Source organism: Grampus griseus, assembly GCF_964374135.1.
Source record: "Grampus griseus genome assembly, chromosome: 6".
NCBI classification, from domain to species: domain Eukaryota; kingdom Metazoa; phylum Chordata; class Mammalia; order Artiodactyla; family Delphinidae; genus Grampus; species Grampus griseus.
The window spans coordinates 31661135-31680061 of record NC_139000.1 but is presented as its reverse complement, the minus strand read 5'-3'; the positions used below and the strand labels follow the sequence as shown (position 1 = coordinate 31680061).

The 18927-nt window shown below is 39.4% G+C and overlaps 2 protein-coding genes across 2 annotated transcripts in view; one reads left to right on the top strand and one right to left on the bottom strand.

Annotated features, from left to right (window-relative positions):
• Positions 1 to 17337, bottom strand: part of ERP44 (endoplasmic reticulum protein 44) — a 90405-nt gene extending 73068 nt beyond the window's left edge. Inside the window, exon 1 of the mRNA XM_082657483.1 lies at positions 17096 to 17337. Coding sequence (XP_082513609.1) covers positions 17096 to 17152 — 57 coding nt within the window. The 5' untranslated portion in view covers positions 17153 to 17337. The remainder of the gene's footprint in view (positions 1 to 17095) is intronic.
• A 216-nt stretch (positions 17338 to 17553) lies between these two features.
• Positions 17554 to 18927, top strand: part of INVS (inversin) — a 142465-nt gene continuing 141091 nt past the window's right edge. Inside the window, 1 exon segment of the mRNA XM_082656550.1 lies at positions 17554 to 17704. The gene's annotated coding sequence lies outside the window, so the exon portion shown is untranslated.

Sequence of the window (18927 nt, the reverse complement as noted above, 5' to 3'; positions counted from 1 at the left end):
CCAGCCAGTGAGGGGGAGGGGGGACAGAAAGAGGAACGGAGAAAGAGAGAAACAGAGTGAACCACCAGAGCATAAAAGAAGCAGGGGAAACACTACTTCAAGAAGAAACAGGGTACTTAGAGTGAAATTTTATAAGGGTATAAGTGAGAGACTTACCAAAGGGTAGCCTAGTTCACAATTAGGAGGCTACTCTGACCTAGGGAACACATCACAATCATCATTTTTAAACAGTTAAATCATGTCTGGTAGCCACCAGTAAGGCAGACACCAGCTCCTCTACTTAAAACACTTTCAATCTACAAATTTAAAATTTGCTTTCACAAGATTCAAATCAAACAAAATCACATAGGCTCTGCCTGCCACCAACAGGTAAAATTAGCGATTCCTTGTATGATGTGTCACTCTGGACTTATGAACTAGGCATAACAAACCTCATTTCAGAAGCTAAACAGAAAGAGAAATGCTTCTTTATATTTTTTAATGATTTCCAGCAAAAAAAAAAAAGGGACACATTCACATATATTTGGCTTGTATGAATGAAACTGACTTTAATTACCTAAAACAACTTACTGATAGGAATTACCCCAGTCCTGACAATGGGATAATAAACTTTGATAGTAATACAAGTGTCCTGTATTTCTCTTAGAAGAAAATGTGCCCAGAAGACACCCTCGTTCCTTAAACTAAAAATCATTTAAACAACCTGAATAAAAGTGCATTTTAAGCCATTAAGAAAATATTTTCTATCCCATCTTTAGACTATTCAGGGATATTTATTAACTTAGTACTTCAAAGTAATATTCCAAAATAGTATACTCTTGGAAAATCAACTCATATAGGAATATAGACAAACTCTCTGCTAATTTCCTCATATATCACAATCTATTTTGCATTAGAAATAACAGCTAAAGGTGATCAACGGAAGTTAGTACCACTGTACATATAAGTATTCCCCAAATAATGTAAGCTAAGAAAGACTTACATTAAGGCATCAAACACTACACTTTAAGTACAATTAACTACTTCAGTGATGGTTTCTCTTGCCTCATGGGCCAAATGAGAAAAAGAAGACTGAAAATCTGGTTATTTTGCTACAGAATATTGGATACTTCTCAGAATTAAAAGCTATTTCTTGAGGGCTCATCTTATTATATATTTACCTTAACCACTCTTTTGTTCCAGACAATAACCAGTGTATATGAAGGAGGTCCTTATAACAGTGTTGTGGACTGGAAAACACAATTTACCCTCCTCTTCTAACCAAGTACCCATCTTCCCAATGGAAGGTGTTTGTAGATGTATTCATGAGATTAGAAAAGGAAAACCGTACGATGAGCTTTTCTTGATCCAAGCTGAAATTCTCATTATAAACTACCTTATATGCCAATAGGTTCTTACCAAATACCTTCATCACAGTATCTAAATTCAAGAAGATCTGTTATATCCTCAGTTTTCATCAAATCTATAAGCAGATTTAGATTAATGGCCAAAACTTATTAAAGTAGTAGATATCATACATGCTTATGTGTAAATAACCTCACACCTCACTGGAAGCAATATTTAAGGGATAACTATGATATATGTAAGTTAAGCTTATAGGAACATATGAAACTATATAACCAGCAATTTGAAATCTTCCACACTTACACAAATAGGATTTTTACATTTGCATCTTTTCAGTGACCAAAATACGCTATAATTCATCTTCTCTTCCCTAACTAAATTCTACTAGAGAAAGATTATATATTTCTAAAGAATCATCATCATTTTCCAAATATCTAGTCAACTGCAACAGTCAGGGATGTATTTTTTGAATGTACAAAGTAAAAGAAATGATGCCTTTCTATGTAGAACAAATGATATCTTTCAAATAGCAAAGCATAAAGCATGTTTCCCACTTTCATTTATACCACTTACAAGAATTTATTTGCTTTTGTATTAAAGGCAGAAATGCATATCAAGTTAGATTTTTATTTTTATCAATCACAGTTACATTTGTCACTATTTTGATAAGACTATGCCATAACGTACCAGGGGAAAGAGACAAGTTGATAAGCACTTTAAGAAACCACTAATATTTAGAATCAGACTTTTAAAATTAAAAGCCTCATCCATTTACTCATTTCAGAAGGTCGAAAAGGCACTAGAAGCACAGAGAGATTGTCAGAACAAGCGCAATCCTCCTCCAAGGTACTTCTTCCATCTTATAATGACAACTCTATCCACTTGGCAACCTTTCCTTCTCTATTCATTACCTTACAAAACAAAAATCTCTTCTATATGCCAGACATGATGCAAAGTACTTAATATACATTATATCTTAATCTTACAACCTTGCAAAATAATTATCCCCACTTGCAAAATAGGAAATTGAAGGGTCAGAAAGATAAAGAAATTTGCTTAATATCACACAGCTACAAAGAGGTAGAACCAAGAATGAACTAGGTCTTTCCAGCTTCAAAGTCACTCTACTTCTACTATTGTCAGTTATCCCGGAAACTCAGACCCTAGAACTCTTTCCATAATGCATCAACTCTCCCTGAAAGGGATGAACTATATTACATACCTAGGCTTCTGGGGGGAAAAAAAAATCTGAGTAACAAACATATGTTTGAAGCACACAAGAATATTTCAATGTAACAACATATATATTTACTATTTACAAACACATATCTCTTTTACATCATCACATCAACTCTTGAAGCTGAAGTAGGAATTATATTATCCCTATTTTATAAATGAGGAAAATGAAAGTATGCAGTATGTGACATATAGTATATGCAAATATTTGCTAAAGGATTAAGACTCAAATAGGCTAAGTCACTTGTGCAAACTAGTGGCAGAACAGGGTTCAAAACCAGGTCTCTTTTAATTCTAAAACCAGCGGTCTGTACAACAAAATACAACTGTTTTCATCATTATATACTGAGTTTAAGTACAAAACTAAGTACAGTTATAAAACAGAACTAGACAGATAATTTATTCACTTCATGGTCACATTTTTAAGCTGTTTTTGTTAGTATAATACTGACAGTGCAATTATCATCAGAAGACCACAGGGGGCTGGAAGCTAGTCACGCCAGCTCATTACTTCAGTGTACACAATTTTAATACCACAGGGTGGACAATTTGAAAGTTACCCAAAACAGCAAATGTATTCAATCATTCATTCACTCACTGATTCCTTCATCTAAACAACATTTATTGAACACCTATGATGTGACAGAAGTCGGAAAAGTTTAAGTGCCTACAACGTACCATGGACACGTTCATAAACAGTCTCATTTTGTCTTCCCAGAATTCTTCAAAAGAGGGCTGTATCCTCATTTGAAAGGTGAGAAAAAAGAAGCTCAGAAAGGTTAAGTAACTTTCTAAAGTTAAGTGGTCAAGCTCAGTGCCATTTCCAAGTTCTATGAGTACAAGCACAGGTATACACACAGGCATCATCTTCTGTTCCCACGTAGCTGGCAGTCTACCACTCTACACCACGACCAAACAAGAGTGAGAGCCCAACCCTACATTGTTCAAAACGTACATTTTACTGTTAAAAGTCCTTTCAATATGAACACAAAAGAACTGGAAGGATATTCATTAAAATGTTATCAGTGGTAGGGGTATGTACTTTTTTTCTTCATTATGCTTTTCTGTACCATGAAAGTATACTGCTTTCAGGAATCAAAAAATATGTCAGGAAATCTTTTGTTTTCACAGTTTAAGTTATTACGACTGCAGGTTGTGACCCATCCTGTCACACATAGGGAATATTCTGAAAATAGCAAACTGGGGGAACACTGGGATAAACAGCCAAGGCAACTCCCAGCAGAGCCAACTGGGCCAGGGCTGAGGAGATCAATATTGCCAGCAACCCTGTTATGGAGTTCTACCTTATTGGGTCAGATCACCCGATTTTTTAAAACAACAAAGCACAGAATAGAAAACAAGAAAAAAGAAAACATCAGCAAACAACATACATAGTAAGTACAGTTTTGGAAATTGTGTTTTAGCTACATGACTTAATTTTTTTCTTTTGTGGCCCAGCCACGTGGCATGCAGGATCTTAGTGGAAGTGCGAAGTCCTAACCACTGGACCACCGGAGAATTCCCGACTTAATCTTCTAATAAGCTGCAACTTCTTCACAGCCTGACAGCTATACTGCCCTCCTTGCTGCTCCTTGAATATGCCTGTGACACTTAGGAACTTTGCACTGGCTAATGCCCTTGCCTGGAAGGCTCTTCCCCCCAAGAAATCCAAATGACTAACTTCCTCACCTAGTTCAAGGCTCACCTTCTTGGTGATGCTTACAAACTCCCACTCCCCTGGACATTCCTGATCCTCCTTACCCTAGCTGTACCTTTTCTTTTTTCCATACACACAATAAATTATTATTAAGCACTTAACCTGTGTAATTGTACTAGAAACTAAGATCTAAGAATAAGAAAGCGTGATACCTTTTTAACACTTTTTGTTCCACAAAATCATAGAAGCACGCAAATAACATCTCCTATAAGTCAGACACAAAACCTGTATTATTCCTCAGAGGTTAACAGGCAAGATAACAAAGGTGAAAAGCAGCAGATCCAAGATTTGAGCCCACATCTCTGACTCCTAAATTAAATATTCTCCTAAAAGTCTTCTCTTTAGTTGATATATTTTCAAGTTATTATTAATGGAAAATATTGGGTGGGCCAAAAGGTTCATTTGGTTTTTTCCATAAGATGGCCCTAGTAGCACTTCGTTGTCTTCAACTTCATTCAAAACAGTTTTGTTAGATTGTATTGTGACAGCTATCATATCAGCGTGCATTTAAAAAAAGACATCAAAATTGGTAAGTTTTTGTGTAGCCATTTTAATATTGAAGATGCAAGAAAAAAAGCAACATTTTTGGCATATTATGCTTTATTATTTCAAGAAAGGTAAAAACGCAACTGAATTGCACAAAAACATTTGTGCAGTGTATGGAGAAGGTGCTGTGACTGATTAAACGTGTCAGAGTGGTTTGCAAAGTTTTGTGCTGGAGATTTCTCGCTGGACGATGCTCCATGGTTGGGTAGACCAGTTGAAGTTGACAGCGATCAAATCGAAACAATAATTGATAACAATCTTCTTATACCACACAAGAGATAGCCGACATACTCAAAATATCCAAATCAAGCGTTAAAAATCATTTACACCAGCTTGGTTATGTTCATCGCTTTGATGTTTGGGTTCCACGTAAGTTAAGCGGAAAAAAACCTTCTTGACCGTAACTCCACATGTGATTCTCTACTGAAACATAATGTAAATGTTCCGTTTTTAAAACAAATTGTGACGGGTGATGAAAAGTGGATACCGTACAACAATGTGGAACGGAAAAGATCTTGGGGCAGATGAAATGAACCACCACCAACCACACCAAAGGCTGGTCTTCACCCAAATAAGGTGATGTTGTGTATATGGTGGGACTGGAAGGGAGTCCTCTATTATGAGCTCCTTCCGGAAAGCCAAACGATTCATTCTTACAAGTAGTGCTCCCAATCAAACCAACTGAAAGCGGCACTCGACGAAAAGCATCCAGGATGAGTCAACAGAAAACGCATAATCTTCCATCAGGATAACGCAAGACCACGTTTCTTTGATAACCAGGCAAAAACGGTTACGACTTGGCTGGAAAGTTCTGATTCATCCACTGTATTCACCAGACATTGCACCTTCAGATTTCCATTTATTTCAGTCTTTACAAAATTCTATTAATGGGAAAAATTTCAATTCCCTGGAAGACTGTAAAAGGCACCTCTAACAGTTCTTTGCTCAAAGAGATAAAAAGTTTTGGGAAGATGGAATTATGAAGTTGCCTGAAAAATGGCAGAGGTAGTGGAACAAAAGGGTGAACACGTTGTTCTATAAAGTTCCTGGTGAAAATGAAAAAATGTGTCTTTTATTTTTACTTAAAAACCCCAAGGCACTTTTTGGCCCAGCCAATACTTCACTTTACCTCTAGAAGATACTCTATAAGACCAGAGTACAGGCACAATTAAATAATAAACAAACTGGACAATTTCTAAAACAAATAAATAGAACATGCTTTAAAATGTAGCAGTTTTTATAGTTCTAAAGCAAAATTAGGGTATATGAAACTGTTCATTCAAAGATTAAATAAAGAACCAAGTATTTTGCAACACTGGTACTTGTGTTAATTGTGAACAGATCACAAGACTTCCTATGAGAATCAGTAACCACTTTTTTTTTAATAACTTTTTAAAAAATTTATTTATTTATTTTTTTTGGCTGCGTTGGGTCTTTGTTGCTGTGCGTGGGCTTTTTCTAGTTGCGGTGAGCCGGGGCTACTCTTCATTGCAGTGCATGGGTTTCTCGTTGCGGTGGCTTCTCTTGTTGCAGAGCACAGGCTCTAGGCGACTGGGCTTCAGGAGTTGTGGCTCGCGGGCTCAGGAGCGCAGGCTCAGTAGTTGTGGCGCACGGGCTTAGTTGCTCCGCGGCATCTGGGATCTTCCCAGACCAGGGCTCGAACCCGTGTTCCCTGCATTGGCAGGAGGATTCTTCTTTTTTTTTTTTTTTTTTGCGGTACGCGGGCCTCTCACTGCTGTGGCCTCTCCCGTTGCGGAGCACAGGCTCCGGACGCGCAGGCTCACGGACCCCCAGCCGGTCCACGGCATGTGGGATGTTCCCGGACCGGGGCACGAACCCGTGTCCCCTGCATCGTAAGGCGGACTCTCAACCACTGTGCCACCAGGGAAGCCCCGGCAGGAGGATTCTTAACCACTGCACCACCAGGGAAGCCCAGTATCCATTCTTAGAGTAAATACTGGTGCTAGAAACTGAGGAATGAGTCAATTTGAGTAGCTGTTTTCAAAGAATTATTTTGACTACAAAAAAAAAAAAAATGTAGCTCTTTCAGAATGTGAAGTCATTACAGAAACGTGAGCTTTTACCAGCTAGTTGGGATTTTACTGCAACTGAGCCAGAACCATAGTAATAAAATGAAAGGAATTGAGAAATATCCAAATTTCTCTCTCAGATCAGATTCACAACTGAAACTGTTCTTTACTCACAGATAGACTTTAATGTTGTGTCAGTAATATTTTAAGAGTTGGCATTTCCCCCTACATTTTACAAAACTTCAAATACAACAAAACACCTAAACAGCAGGCATGTAAATATGAGTATCTTGTCCAAAGGGCCAAGAAATTTTAACTCCATTTAATATTTTACCTTATAAACTTATTCACGATCTCTACTCCATCACTAAATCATACCTTCTTCACATTTTGGAATTGGCTCAAATTTAGAAAACTGCTATATGTATTAAAGATTAGCCTGTCTTCATGAGCTCATACAACTTCTGGCCTTTTTAAAGTATGCAGGTGCAGGAAGAGAGATGCACAGTAATTTCTGAGTTTATCAAATTAGAAGATTAAGTTCCTGGCAAAGGTACCCTTCTGATACCTGAGGCAAACAAAATGTATCAACAGGCCATCTTTTTACAGGTAATTTTACTAACTAAAAATGTAGGTACGTACTTAATAAAATTTTCTCTATATCATTTCTAAAAATGAAGACTTCAAAAGGGACTTTATCTATCACAGAGACAAACTGTAGGCCATCAAGTCCCAATGTCCCAGTCACATTCCACTGGAAGGTCTGCTAGACTCCTCCAAACAGTCTATGCAATCCTACTCAATTTTCAGTTGAAAAACTAAGCCCTCAAGAAGGAAAGAGATTTGCCCTAAATGACCTTGTGAACTAGTAAAAGAAAAATACTAACACTCCAACTCTTATTTTCAAGTTTTAACTAGTATTCTCTGGTGCTTCCCTAAATTTGCCATTAGGCAACAACCAAAAGCCAAATCTGTGCTAATAAGATTATTGATGCTTTTTTCCAGGTTATTGCTATTCCTTGGACAGGTAAAATATGTGTCCCTAACAAGCCGTGAAACACTATTTGAGGCATTTTCCTCATTCTTTACCTCACCTTTGTCTTGGTTTCTGAGACAGACAGCAAGAGCAAAGCTCTAGACCAGCCCTATCCAATGGCACTTTCTGCAACAATGGAAATGTTTCAGCACCTGGATTGTTCAATACAGTAGCCACTAGTTGCATGTGACTACTGTGCCCTTGAAACGTGACTACTGTGCCCTTGAAATATGGCTACTGTGACTGAGGAACGGAATTTTTATTTTATTCCATTTTAATGAATTTAAGTTTACAGTACAATTCTAGATAACTATAACTTCCGTCATCATACTGCCTGTGACCCAGTAATGGTTCTTATATCCCTTCCCGCCTACTGAACTGAGCAAAACATTAACGATAGAGTCCCATAGAAATAAAAAGTCCTCCAATTCCTTTTTTCCAGGGTCAAAAATTCTTCTGATTCCTAAAGACCTTTTTCTAAAATCTCTTAAATCCAGTTACCAAAGCTTCCACCACTAGACCCTTATAATCTTGAGGAAGAAATGGGTGAAGTATTGGCACTCTACTATTCACCCTGCAGTTTTCTTTAGCTCCAATACTAGAATGTTTTTCTGAGATGATTTCTTCCTTCATTTTCATTGTTTTTCTCTATTATTTTAGTAATGTTCATGTCTACAAACTCAGGTGCCTAAAATTAGATACATTAAAATATAATGTTGGGGCTTCCCTGGTGGCACAGTGGTTGAGAGTCCGCCTGCCGATGCAGGGGACACGGGTTCGTGCCCCAGTCTGGGAAGATCCCACATGCCGCGGAGCGGCTGGGCCCGTGAGCCATGGTCGCTGAGCCTGCGCGTCCAGAGCCTGTGCTCTGCGACGGGAGAGGCCACAACAGTGAGAGGCCCGCGTACCGCAAAATAATAATAATAATAATAAATATATGTGTGTATATATATATATATATATATATATATATAATGTTCAAGGTTCTACATAACAAGAAAATCACAGAGCTAGAGGAATCAGAGATCTTGACCACAATATTACCGTGGGAATCAAAGCAGTTACAATTTGACTGCAATCTTTACAAGAATAGAACCAAGACCTAAGATCCATGGCATTACATAAGAAACTTCTCCAAAGTCCCTTTTTTGTCCCTCTCCGCTTGAGTGGAGTAATCGGAAAGCTGGTGAGAATCCACTAAAGACCATGATTTTTATTTTGGCTAAGATAATAATGAGCTGTTCTAATGGAAACTGGCCAAAGGGTTTGCCAGCTTCTTTAGGGCCAAGTCTGACATCTGGCCATGTCAGTAAGCCACACAGCAAGACTCCTTAAAAAAAAATGAAACTAAAAAAGCAGGTATCCAATTCACGTTAAAGTTACTGAAGGGTACAAGCCTTCTTATTCATTCCACTCAAGCCTGAAAATTAACCCATCAATTTAACCTTTCAAGGCTCTACTCTTATCTTCCTTCAAGAAGATTTCTCTGATTCTGCCAATGAGAATAAATTTGCTTCTTTTCAAACATCTACAGCTGTACTTCTCATACTTTAATGGGCATATACGAATCAGCTAGGTACACTGTTAAAGTGCAGATTCTGAATCAGTAGGCCTGGGGTGAGGACACTGGAAGAAGATCCCAGGTGATGCCCAGGCTCACTGCCACATTTCTGTATAGCAAGATCTACAACCCACTTCTACAAATACCTTAAGGGCACCTATCACTTTCATTTTGGAATTCTAATTATTTACATACACATCTTATCTCCCCACTGAATTATAAATTCCTTGGAAGCATGATATGAATCTCAATTATATTTTTCTTTTCCACAGCAGACAGCAAACAGGCATTCAAACGCTAGGAGTAAAGGAAAGAAAAATACCAAAGAAATAAAGTTCCTGCAGCCTGGGCCATAGGTAGTTCCTCTCTATGGAATCAAAGGTAGGTTAAAGAGCACTGAATTCTGTGAAAAGTCAAACTGTTTTTCATTTACTTGGTTAAATGAAATACAGTGCAGTAATATCAGAAAAGCTGTGGCCAAAGCATGCCACTCCTTACACTGGATAGCAGAGTGATGGGGCACAGACCTGCAAAGCTAGCAGATTTTTTGGGGAAATACCCAATCAAATAATAAATTTATTAATTAAGGGAGTTACAGGAATATCCTTTTTAAAAAACATAATAGACTACACAAAGAATCACTGAATCATCAAATCCAGTAAGTTTAACTTATAGACTAAAAAATTTAGTTAGGTGATTTATCCAAAGATACAAGTATATGGAAGAGGTGGAACTTGTACATAGATGCCCTGACAGCTAGTCCAGTATTCTTTGCACTATGCTACCTCATGAATGGACACTACATGAAGAAATAACACTTTCCATCATTCTTAAACTGTATCTTGTGAGCACATCTATTCTGAATTACTGGAAGAAGAATGAGTAAACAATTTTTGAAAAGGGGGCAACTAACATAAACACATACATACTCAAGCAGGAATATAAATGGTTAATAAATATGAAAAAAATCAACTTTGGTTGTAATCACAGAAATGTAAATTTAAATCAGATAATATTTTTGGTCTACTAAATTGGCACAGACTACAAAAACACCCACTGTAACTAGAGTGTAAGGAAGTGGGCATACTCATACAGTTTTGTTTTGGGGTTTTTTTCCAGAAAAATTGCTTTAATTTGTTTGCATAATACCAAAGTGTTTCTCCCTTTTTTAAAAAAATACATCTTTATTGGAGTATAATTGCTTCACAATACCGTGTTAGTTTCTGTTGCACAACAAAGCGAATCAGCCATATGCATACACATGTCCCCATATCCCCTCCTTCTTGAGCCTCCCTCCCATCCTCCCTATCCCACCCAGGTGGTCACAAAGCACCAAGATGATCTCCCTGTGTTAGCTGCTGCTTCCCACTAGCCATCCATTTTACATTTGGTGTGTATATATGTCAATGCTACTCTCACTTCGCCCCAGCTTCCCCCTCCCCGCCATGTCCTCAAGTCCATTCTCTATGTCTATGTCTTTATTCCTGCCCTGCCACTCATACACTGTTGACAGAAATAAATGTCTGTACAACTTTTCAGCAGGGCAAATTTGTACAATGTATCAGAAATCCTAAATAAAAGATATACCATAGGATCTAAGAAATACAATTCTGGAAAATTAACCTGAGGATATATTTGGAGATCTGCAGTGAACATCACTGTATATGTATCATTTGTACATTTTTTTTTAACAATTGTGAAAAGCTGGAGATGACCAATAACCATATTTTATATTAAAAATACCATAATTTATATTAAAATAATAGTATTTTAACAAACGATGAAGTAAGATATAGTGCATCTAAAAGTTGAGCTACTATAGTGTGGAAAATGTTTTCAATTAACTGACAATCAGACATCTTTTCCAAGGCTTTTACAAGTTTTAACCCAACAGAAATATTACTGAATAGAGTAATATATTCCAGTGCTTCTCAATCTGGCTGCATCCTTGGATCAACTAAGGAGATAAAGGGTTAAGAACTCTGTGTCAAAGAATGCAAATGGCCTTTACACAGAAAAAAGCTCATATGAAAAGAGAATCAAGTTAAAATGCACTGAGATAGGGCTTCCCTGGTGGCACAGTGGTTGAGAATCTGCCTGCTAATGCAGGGGACACAGGTTCGAGCCCTGGTCTGGGAGGATCCCACATGCCGCGGAGCAACTAGGCCCGTGAGCCACAACTACTGAGCCTGTGTGTCTGGAGCCTGTGCTCCGCAACAAGAGAGGCCGCCATAGTGAGTGGCCCGCACACCACGATGAAGAGTGGCCCCCCTTGCCACAACTAGAGAAAGCCCTCTCACAGAAACGAAGACCCAACACAGCAAAAATTAATTAATTAATTAATAAACTCCTACCCCCAACAGCTAAAAAAAAAAAAATGCACTGAGATACCATTTCTCACCTATCAGATTGACAAACACCCAATCATTTGACATCAACCTTATTAGCAAGGATATGAGAAAAGTCTGTTACATTGTTGGTGAGAACTCAAAACGGCAAAACTCCTTCCACTATCTAGCAACATCTACAAAGTTACAAATACATTTACCATTTGCCTGAGCAACGTCAATTACAGGAATCTATCTCAAAGATACACTAGCAAAAATAGTTTTGCAAAGTAGTTTAACACATTTGTTAAAGCAAAAGAATGGAAACAATAGTAGCACATCTACCCAGAGGAGCAATAAGCAGTTTAAAAGAAATAGGGAATATTTCTATTCTGATCTCTAGGATACACTTTATAGAGTTTAAAAGGGGACAGAAAGAGGTAGAGAGAGAAAGTATTAATAATATGCTAGAGTTTATCAAGGGGAGGGAGAAACAAATATACACAAATATATAAGTGCAAGTAGATTGCTTACATTTTCTTTTTAAAAGGAAGAATTTTTTAAAAAATTTTTAATTTTAAATGTCTCTTATATTAGGAGGAAGTTAAGGCAGTAGAATAGACAGGGATAGAAGTTGGCCTGCTGTAAACATAGTTTGCTTTAAAGATCTGCTTTGGAAGCAGTAAATTTTACATAATTATATATTAGAAGATATTTTTTAAAAAACTGAAAGCTAAATGAAACAAATGAACCTAACCATATATTGAGTTGATGGTTAAGCCCACATAAATTTAATTACAAATTTATAGGGAACAAAAGGAACAGAGAAACATGAAACTACACTATGAGGATCCAATCAGCAATATTCAGAATGTAGCAAATTCTACAGGACAGAGGACCCAGTTTCCCCAACAATAAATTACAAGGGAAAAAAATGAGATGGAGAGTGAGCCTATAGATTTGTAAAGTTTTATAAGACACATATAAGCCTATTGGGATGTATGAACCTTATATAGCTCCTGCTTTGAACGTTCAATTTGTTTAAAAAAAAATTTTTTTTTTCTTTGAAACAGTCAAGAAAATCTGAACATTGACTAGATATTTGATCACATAAAGAAATTTCAGTGACTTTTTCTAGATGTGATAATGGCATTCTGGTTTTTGCTTTGTTGTTTAATTCTTATCTTTTAGAGAGACATACTAAAGAAAAAACAAATGACCTGGGAATTAAAAACAAACAAACAAAGAACAGTGTTTGGATCCCACAGATATAACTAGCCTGATGTAGGGCCTACACATCATTGTATTAAAACTGCCCCAGGCAGTTCCAATGAGCCACCAAGTTTTGTAAACCACTGATCTGGGGCAAGTCATGTCAATAGGATAAATAACTCACTGAGTTATGAATGGAACTACATGTCTCCAAAAGTACTCTTCTTGAAGGTAGGAATCAGTATTTATCATTGGCACTAATGGCTAAAACTGACAACTCTGAATTCTACTGTACTTATTTTTAAGGTACTTATAAAGTTAAATAAATGTTTACTTAGCTCTCTGATTTACTTAGTTTCCTAAGCAAACTTTTCTTGGCTTCTTATACATATTGAACAAACCAGGAGCAATAATGGTAAAAGCCTTAAGGTCCAGGCACAAGGCAATTAGAGCTAGTAACAACTTATGATCTATAAACATAAACCATTAAGTGATTAACAAGAAAGCATTCTCAATAAAACAACTGGAGCAGGTTACAAACCTCTGAAGCACAGAAGGTCATTTAGGCTATATCAGACAACTTCATTCCAATTTAGTCTTATTTCTCTTATCTCACCTTTTCAAAACTTTTGTATACAACCAATGCAGGAAGAACAACTGCTAAGAAATAATTAATTTAAGGGGAAAATGATCACTTTTAATCCTGAATAAACCCATCTCAGGTAGAAAGATAAGCAGAAAAGGGCTAACTAATAAGTAACTGATCCTTTGGTTAGTGATAAATGAAATGTCCATTTAACTTATCCTATAAGCTGCCAAGTAATGACTGTCACAAAGCAAAATGAAAAGATAATGCCGAGGGCTTCCCTGGTGGCGCAGTGGTTGAGAGTCCCCCTGCCGATGCAGGGGACACGGGTTCGTGCCCCGGTCCGGGAAGATCCCACATGCCACGGAGCGGCTGGGCCCGTGAGCCATGGCCGCTGAGCCTGCGCGTCCGGAGCCTGTGCTCCGCAACGGGAGAGGCCACAACAGTGAGAGGCCCTCGTACCGCAAAAAAAAAAAAAAAGATAATGCCAAGATACATCTGGCTGGGTGCTTTCCTCAAATTCAGGCAGCTCAGTTCTCCTTAAAAGAGCACACAATTGGGAAGGAATTTCCCAATCCAGACATTATATACATGGGGTTTTAGCAGAGAAACCTTGCTGTCTCCAGCATTCCAATCATCCACAAAATATGATGAACAGTTATGGAGGCAGAGATTATACAGTTCAGAAACTAAAGTTGTAATCACATACCTAATGGATCAATTCAAACCATTACAGAAACAATAAATATTCGTGAGGTACAGAAAAGGTATCAGGAGAATTATGCCTCTCTGCATTTGCCAGGTGACTCAAATTTTTCTTCAGATTTATCCAAAATCAGTGCACCCCTATACTACCACACTTTGTCCAAGACATGCTGCAAATTCAGTGGAGTTTAAAAATAATTTAAAGGCAACGGGGGTGTTTCAAAAAGCAAGCCTGAAATAAAAGAACTCATTCTCTAAGACCCTGACTTTAAAGATATCTATACATAAAAGCTCAGGGGGAAAAAGTTATCACACTAAACTTCTGTGTTTAGTTACCCATCCCAGAAAGGCTTTTTAGGCATAGAATGATATGTCCCAACATGCTTTTGCCATGAGGGGGAAAAAAAACCACTACCTGCCTGCAGAAGTTTAGGATTTTATGTTCCTGCTGTTATCTTATGAACACCACTAACTCTCAATACATCTAATTCTTTAGGGCTGAGGTAGAGTTTACCTGAAAAAAAAAAAAAAATTATTGTGGTAAGAGAATATATGGCTTCTTATAGCAGGCCATTTAAGGAAAAAAATGACCTCAGCTAGGGGGAAACTTGGATATTCAATGGCTGTATGTGGGAGGGAATAAACTTGAAGTCTGAGAGGGGAAGTTGGAGGGAGGAGGAAGAAAGCACATTGGAGAAGATAAAGGGTATATTTTTAGACAGGTGGGATACTGAGTAAGCAGTTTCCATCAATAGAACAGAACTGCCAGTTAGATAAGTATTTCAAACTGTGATCAGACAGATGTTCTATAAATATTTGCTAACTGGTATATGACTATTAAAACTACTTTGGTAAATACTGTGTTCAAACTGAATCTAGCGTAACTCTGGCTTACTAAACCTTTTCTTGGGCTTTATTTTCCAGCATACTAACCTTTACAGGTATTCGCGAAAATGTCTTCTATTCCTCTACATTTACTCAGAGAGATAAGTATACAAAATGTTAACTAGATTTTAAAAGTATTAGAAAAAACTCTTTTCTATGCTTAACAGGGTTTGTAGGTTTTCTATAAAAAGTATGAGTTATTTCAAAATAAATTCTTTTCTCCTTCTTAAACTTAGCTCTACAACCAAACAGTGCATCTGATGTAGTTTTCCTATTCAGTATTTCAACTTTTCTTTCCCATCTCTTAAGATTTTTTGCCCTTCATATTTTTTGTAACCTAAAAGTAATTTCTGGCAAACAACTCATAATTCAGGCCATGGATATGGAAAGATTAGTATCTATTATCCTTAAAGAGAAAGTGGTCTCTGATAACAATGAGTATTATTCCAGTACTGCTAGAAGGAAGAGAGCCACAGAGTATAATGCAATTACCAAGAAACAGCTCTCTACAGAGTATTTTCCTCTATACAGAAGCCATTCATTACCATATAATTATAAGAATTCCCAATAAGACACTTCATCATTTAACATCACCATGTTTATATGCAACTTTTAGTTCTCAAAAGTACTTTGACATTCCCCTTAGTTTTCATAGCACTTATCCTCTGAAAAGGTCCAAATACTGTGTATGGCCTTTGAATATGACTTGAAAATCACAAAGAAAAGAGAGGGGAGAGAGGAAGGAGAGGGGAGAGAAGGGAAAATGGGGAGAGAGGGAAAAGGGAGAGGGAGAGAGAAACTATTTCAAACACAAATATTAAAAATGTAACGTGATATGGCAGAATAAGCACTGCGAGTCAAGAGATCTGCTTCAAATCCCAGTTCTGCTGGTAACCAGCTATACGCCTTCCTGAGTCATTTAATTATATTTTTTTACATTGTCAAGACTGATTTTGACTTAGTGTTCACCTTAAATTTAGCTTTTTAAAAACCTACTACAATTAAAGTACTTCAAATATCGTATTATAACACTAGCTCAGTTAAAAGTCCATCATTTTACCACCTGGAGTTAGTCCTTTACTTTTGTCTCAATTTGACCTGCAGCCTGGATCACTTAGGCTGCACCCTCAAGATGTATTTGGAGGAAGAGGGACTGTAGGAAGATTCCTTTACAAGATGGGATGGTGCTGAGCCGGTGAGGAAGTTAAGGAATAAGTGCACATGCATGCAGAAAACCTGGTCATTCACAAATCAGGAGCACTGAAGAACAACTCTGTTTAAATTTCGGGAGGTATAACCAGATTTGAGGGTGGCTCTGAGCTGAGGCTTTCTGGTAATCACAGCCTCCACCCTTCAAACCTTTACTCCCCCAGTGGACACCAAACCAATTTCCAGTTCCGGGTTCCCAACCAATCGTATCAAGCCACAACAGAGGGCTCCGCCGACCCGGGCACCGTTTTAGGGCTCCAGAGCGAGATGCACAAGACCCCAGCACCTGTCGGCCTCACATTCTTCCCAAAAAGAGGGGGTGGGAGGGAACAGTAGGTCTATGCCCCGACCTTCTGTACTCAGTCTACCGCAAAGTCCGTGAGCCCTCTGGACTGAAACAACCTCCGAACTCCAGGGGAAGGGGCGCTGCTCGCCGTGACCCTCCCACAGATCCTTCTCCCAGGGCTAATCTCCGGTTTATAGGTCCCACCTCCGACCGTGGCTTCTCAGGCCTCGGGAACCCCGGGCCTGGGAAGCTGACAGATGGATGCCGAGAATGAAGGCAGCGGGGGAGGGTGCACTCCTCGCCACCAGGGGAAAAGATAGGAAAGCAAGGGTAGCGGCAACTGTGTCCCCCTCGGCGAGGGCGGCAGGCCATCCGAATATCTGCCGAAGGGTCTGTCATTCCTTTACTCACTCACCAGGAGCAGCAGGGAGCATCTGAGGTCGGGTAAGGATAGGAAGACGGCAGGACTCATGGTAACGCCGGGGTCCGCGGCAGGGACTGGCGTTGGCGGCTGGGACTGGACAGGGTTGGGTTGGGTTAGGAAAGGGCTGGGCTCCGGGAGCCGGCGGCAGTGGAGGATTCTCCCGGCAGCTGCACCTCGTCCTCTCGACCCGGAGCTCCAGCGGCGAACACCCGGGACAACTTCCAGAGAGGCCTTGCACACCCTCACTTCCGGGTCCTGCCTACCTCGGAGCACATCGGAATATGTAGTCCTGCCCCATTCTCAAAGAGCACGTCATTGGGCACCAAGAACTCTTTTCCCATCAGCCTATCGGTCCTGGTCCACCGAGCCCGCCGCGCGCGGGGCTCTGTGGGATAGAAAGGGCGGAGGGCGGGAACTACAATTCCCAGAAGGCTGTGCGGTCGAGCGTCTCGGGCGGCCTTCCGAGGGGCTCCGCCAGTTTCAGCGTGGTGGGCTCTGTCCCAGCCGGATGTAGTGGCCTGACCTGGCAGGAGGGGCGGCCCAGCGGGGGTCGTGCCTCCTGGAGCCGCCCCCAGGACGTGAGTCCTGGAGGAGGCGAGGGTGAGTAAGAGGGGGCCTGGCTGGGGAGGCTCCTATCGATCTGCACTGCTTGGCCCCTGCCTCAAACTCACGACCCTCCTGTCCTGGGCTGTGGCCTGAACCTCCCATCACTGGCCTCCTCGCCTGCTGCCTCTTCTCTCTGCGCTAATTCTTGCGTTATAAAGCCCGAGCCACCCCTCTGGGTTTCAGTGGAATGTGTCAATGACTTACCCCTAATTGTCTCTTTGGGCTCCTGTAAGGAATAGATGTGGGATGGACTGGGAAAGCACGTTGTAAACTGAAAAGCTCAGCGCGAGAGTGATTGCTACTAATGCATGGATCACACCTGCAGGATAATTTAAAACTTCGTTAGCCAAGCAGTTGAGGAACAACCTGGCTGCCCCCGTTAGCTCTCCAGCCTCATCTACGAACACCCAGCCAGGTCCACGTGCCCCCAATCGTAGCCACACAATTCACAACTAAGTAGCCGTGAGGCATTTAACTCTTCTGTGGTTCTCCCTACTCCTTGCCTTTGCTTCACCTTCCCTGCTGCCCGGAATGGCCCTAACCCCTTCTCTACCTGGATAGCCATCTCAAATGTCGCCATCCCTGAGAACGTCCCAAACAACCAACCATTTGGTCCTAATCAAAATTACTCTTCCTTTGCTTATGACTACAGCACCACTAGTTTTCTATGGTTTTAATTATTAGAGCATTTATTACACTGGCTTGTTCTATAGTTAGTTAATGATGATTATACCTTTGCATTGTATAGCATTTCATAATTAACAAAGTGGTTTTGATTTTCATCTGTAAAAAATTTACGAATAGCATTAGCGCTAAAAAAAAAAAAAATACGTATGCGTTTGAGCTTAAAAAAAGGAGGGGGGACCTTAAAGAATGGATTTCTCAGGCTGACAAAATTAAACAGTGATGGAGCCAAGATTTTTATTTAGGTCTCCTCTCTCCTAGTCCAGTGTTCTTATATCTATACTACTCAGTGACCTTTCTGACGGAGAGATAGAAATGAGGAATTAAAAAAGAGCAGAGACTCATGAGTATGAACTCATTACTCCAAGAAACTAAACTTTGACCCTGCTCACCCTCTGGACTTAGCACTCAGCCTATGACTTTTCATTCAACAAACATTCACTGAACACTAGCACCTGTTACTGTGCTAAATGCTAAGAATTATGAGATGAAGTATATATAAATATATTGGGCTGGCCAAAAATTTCATTTGG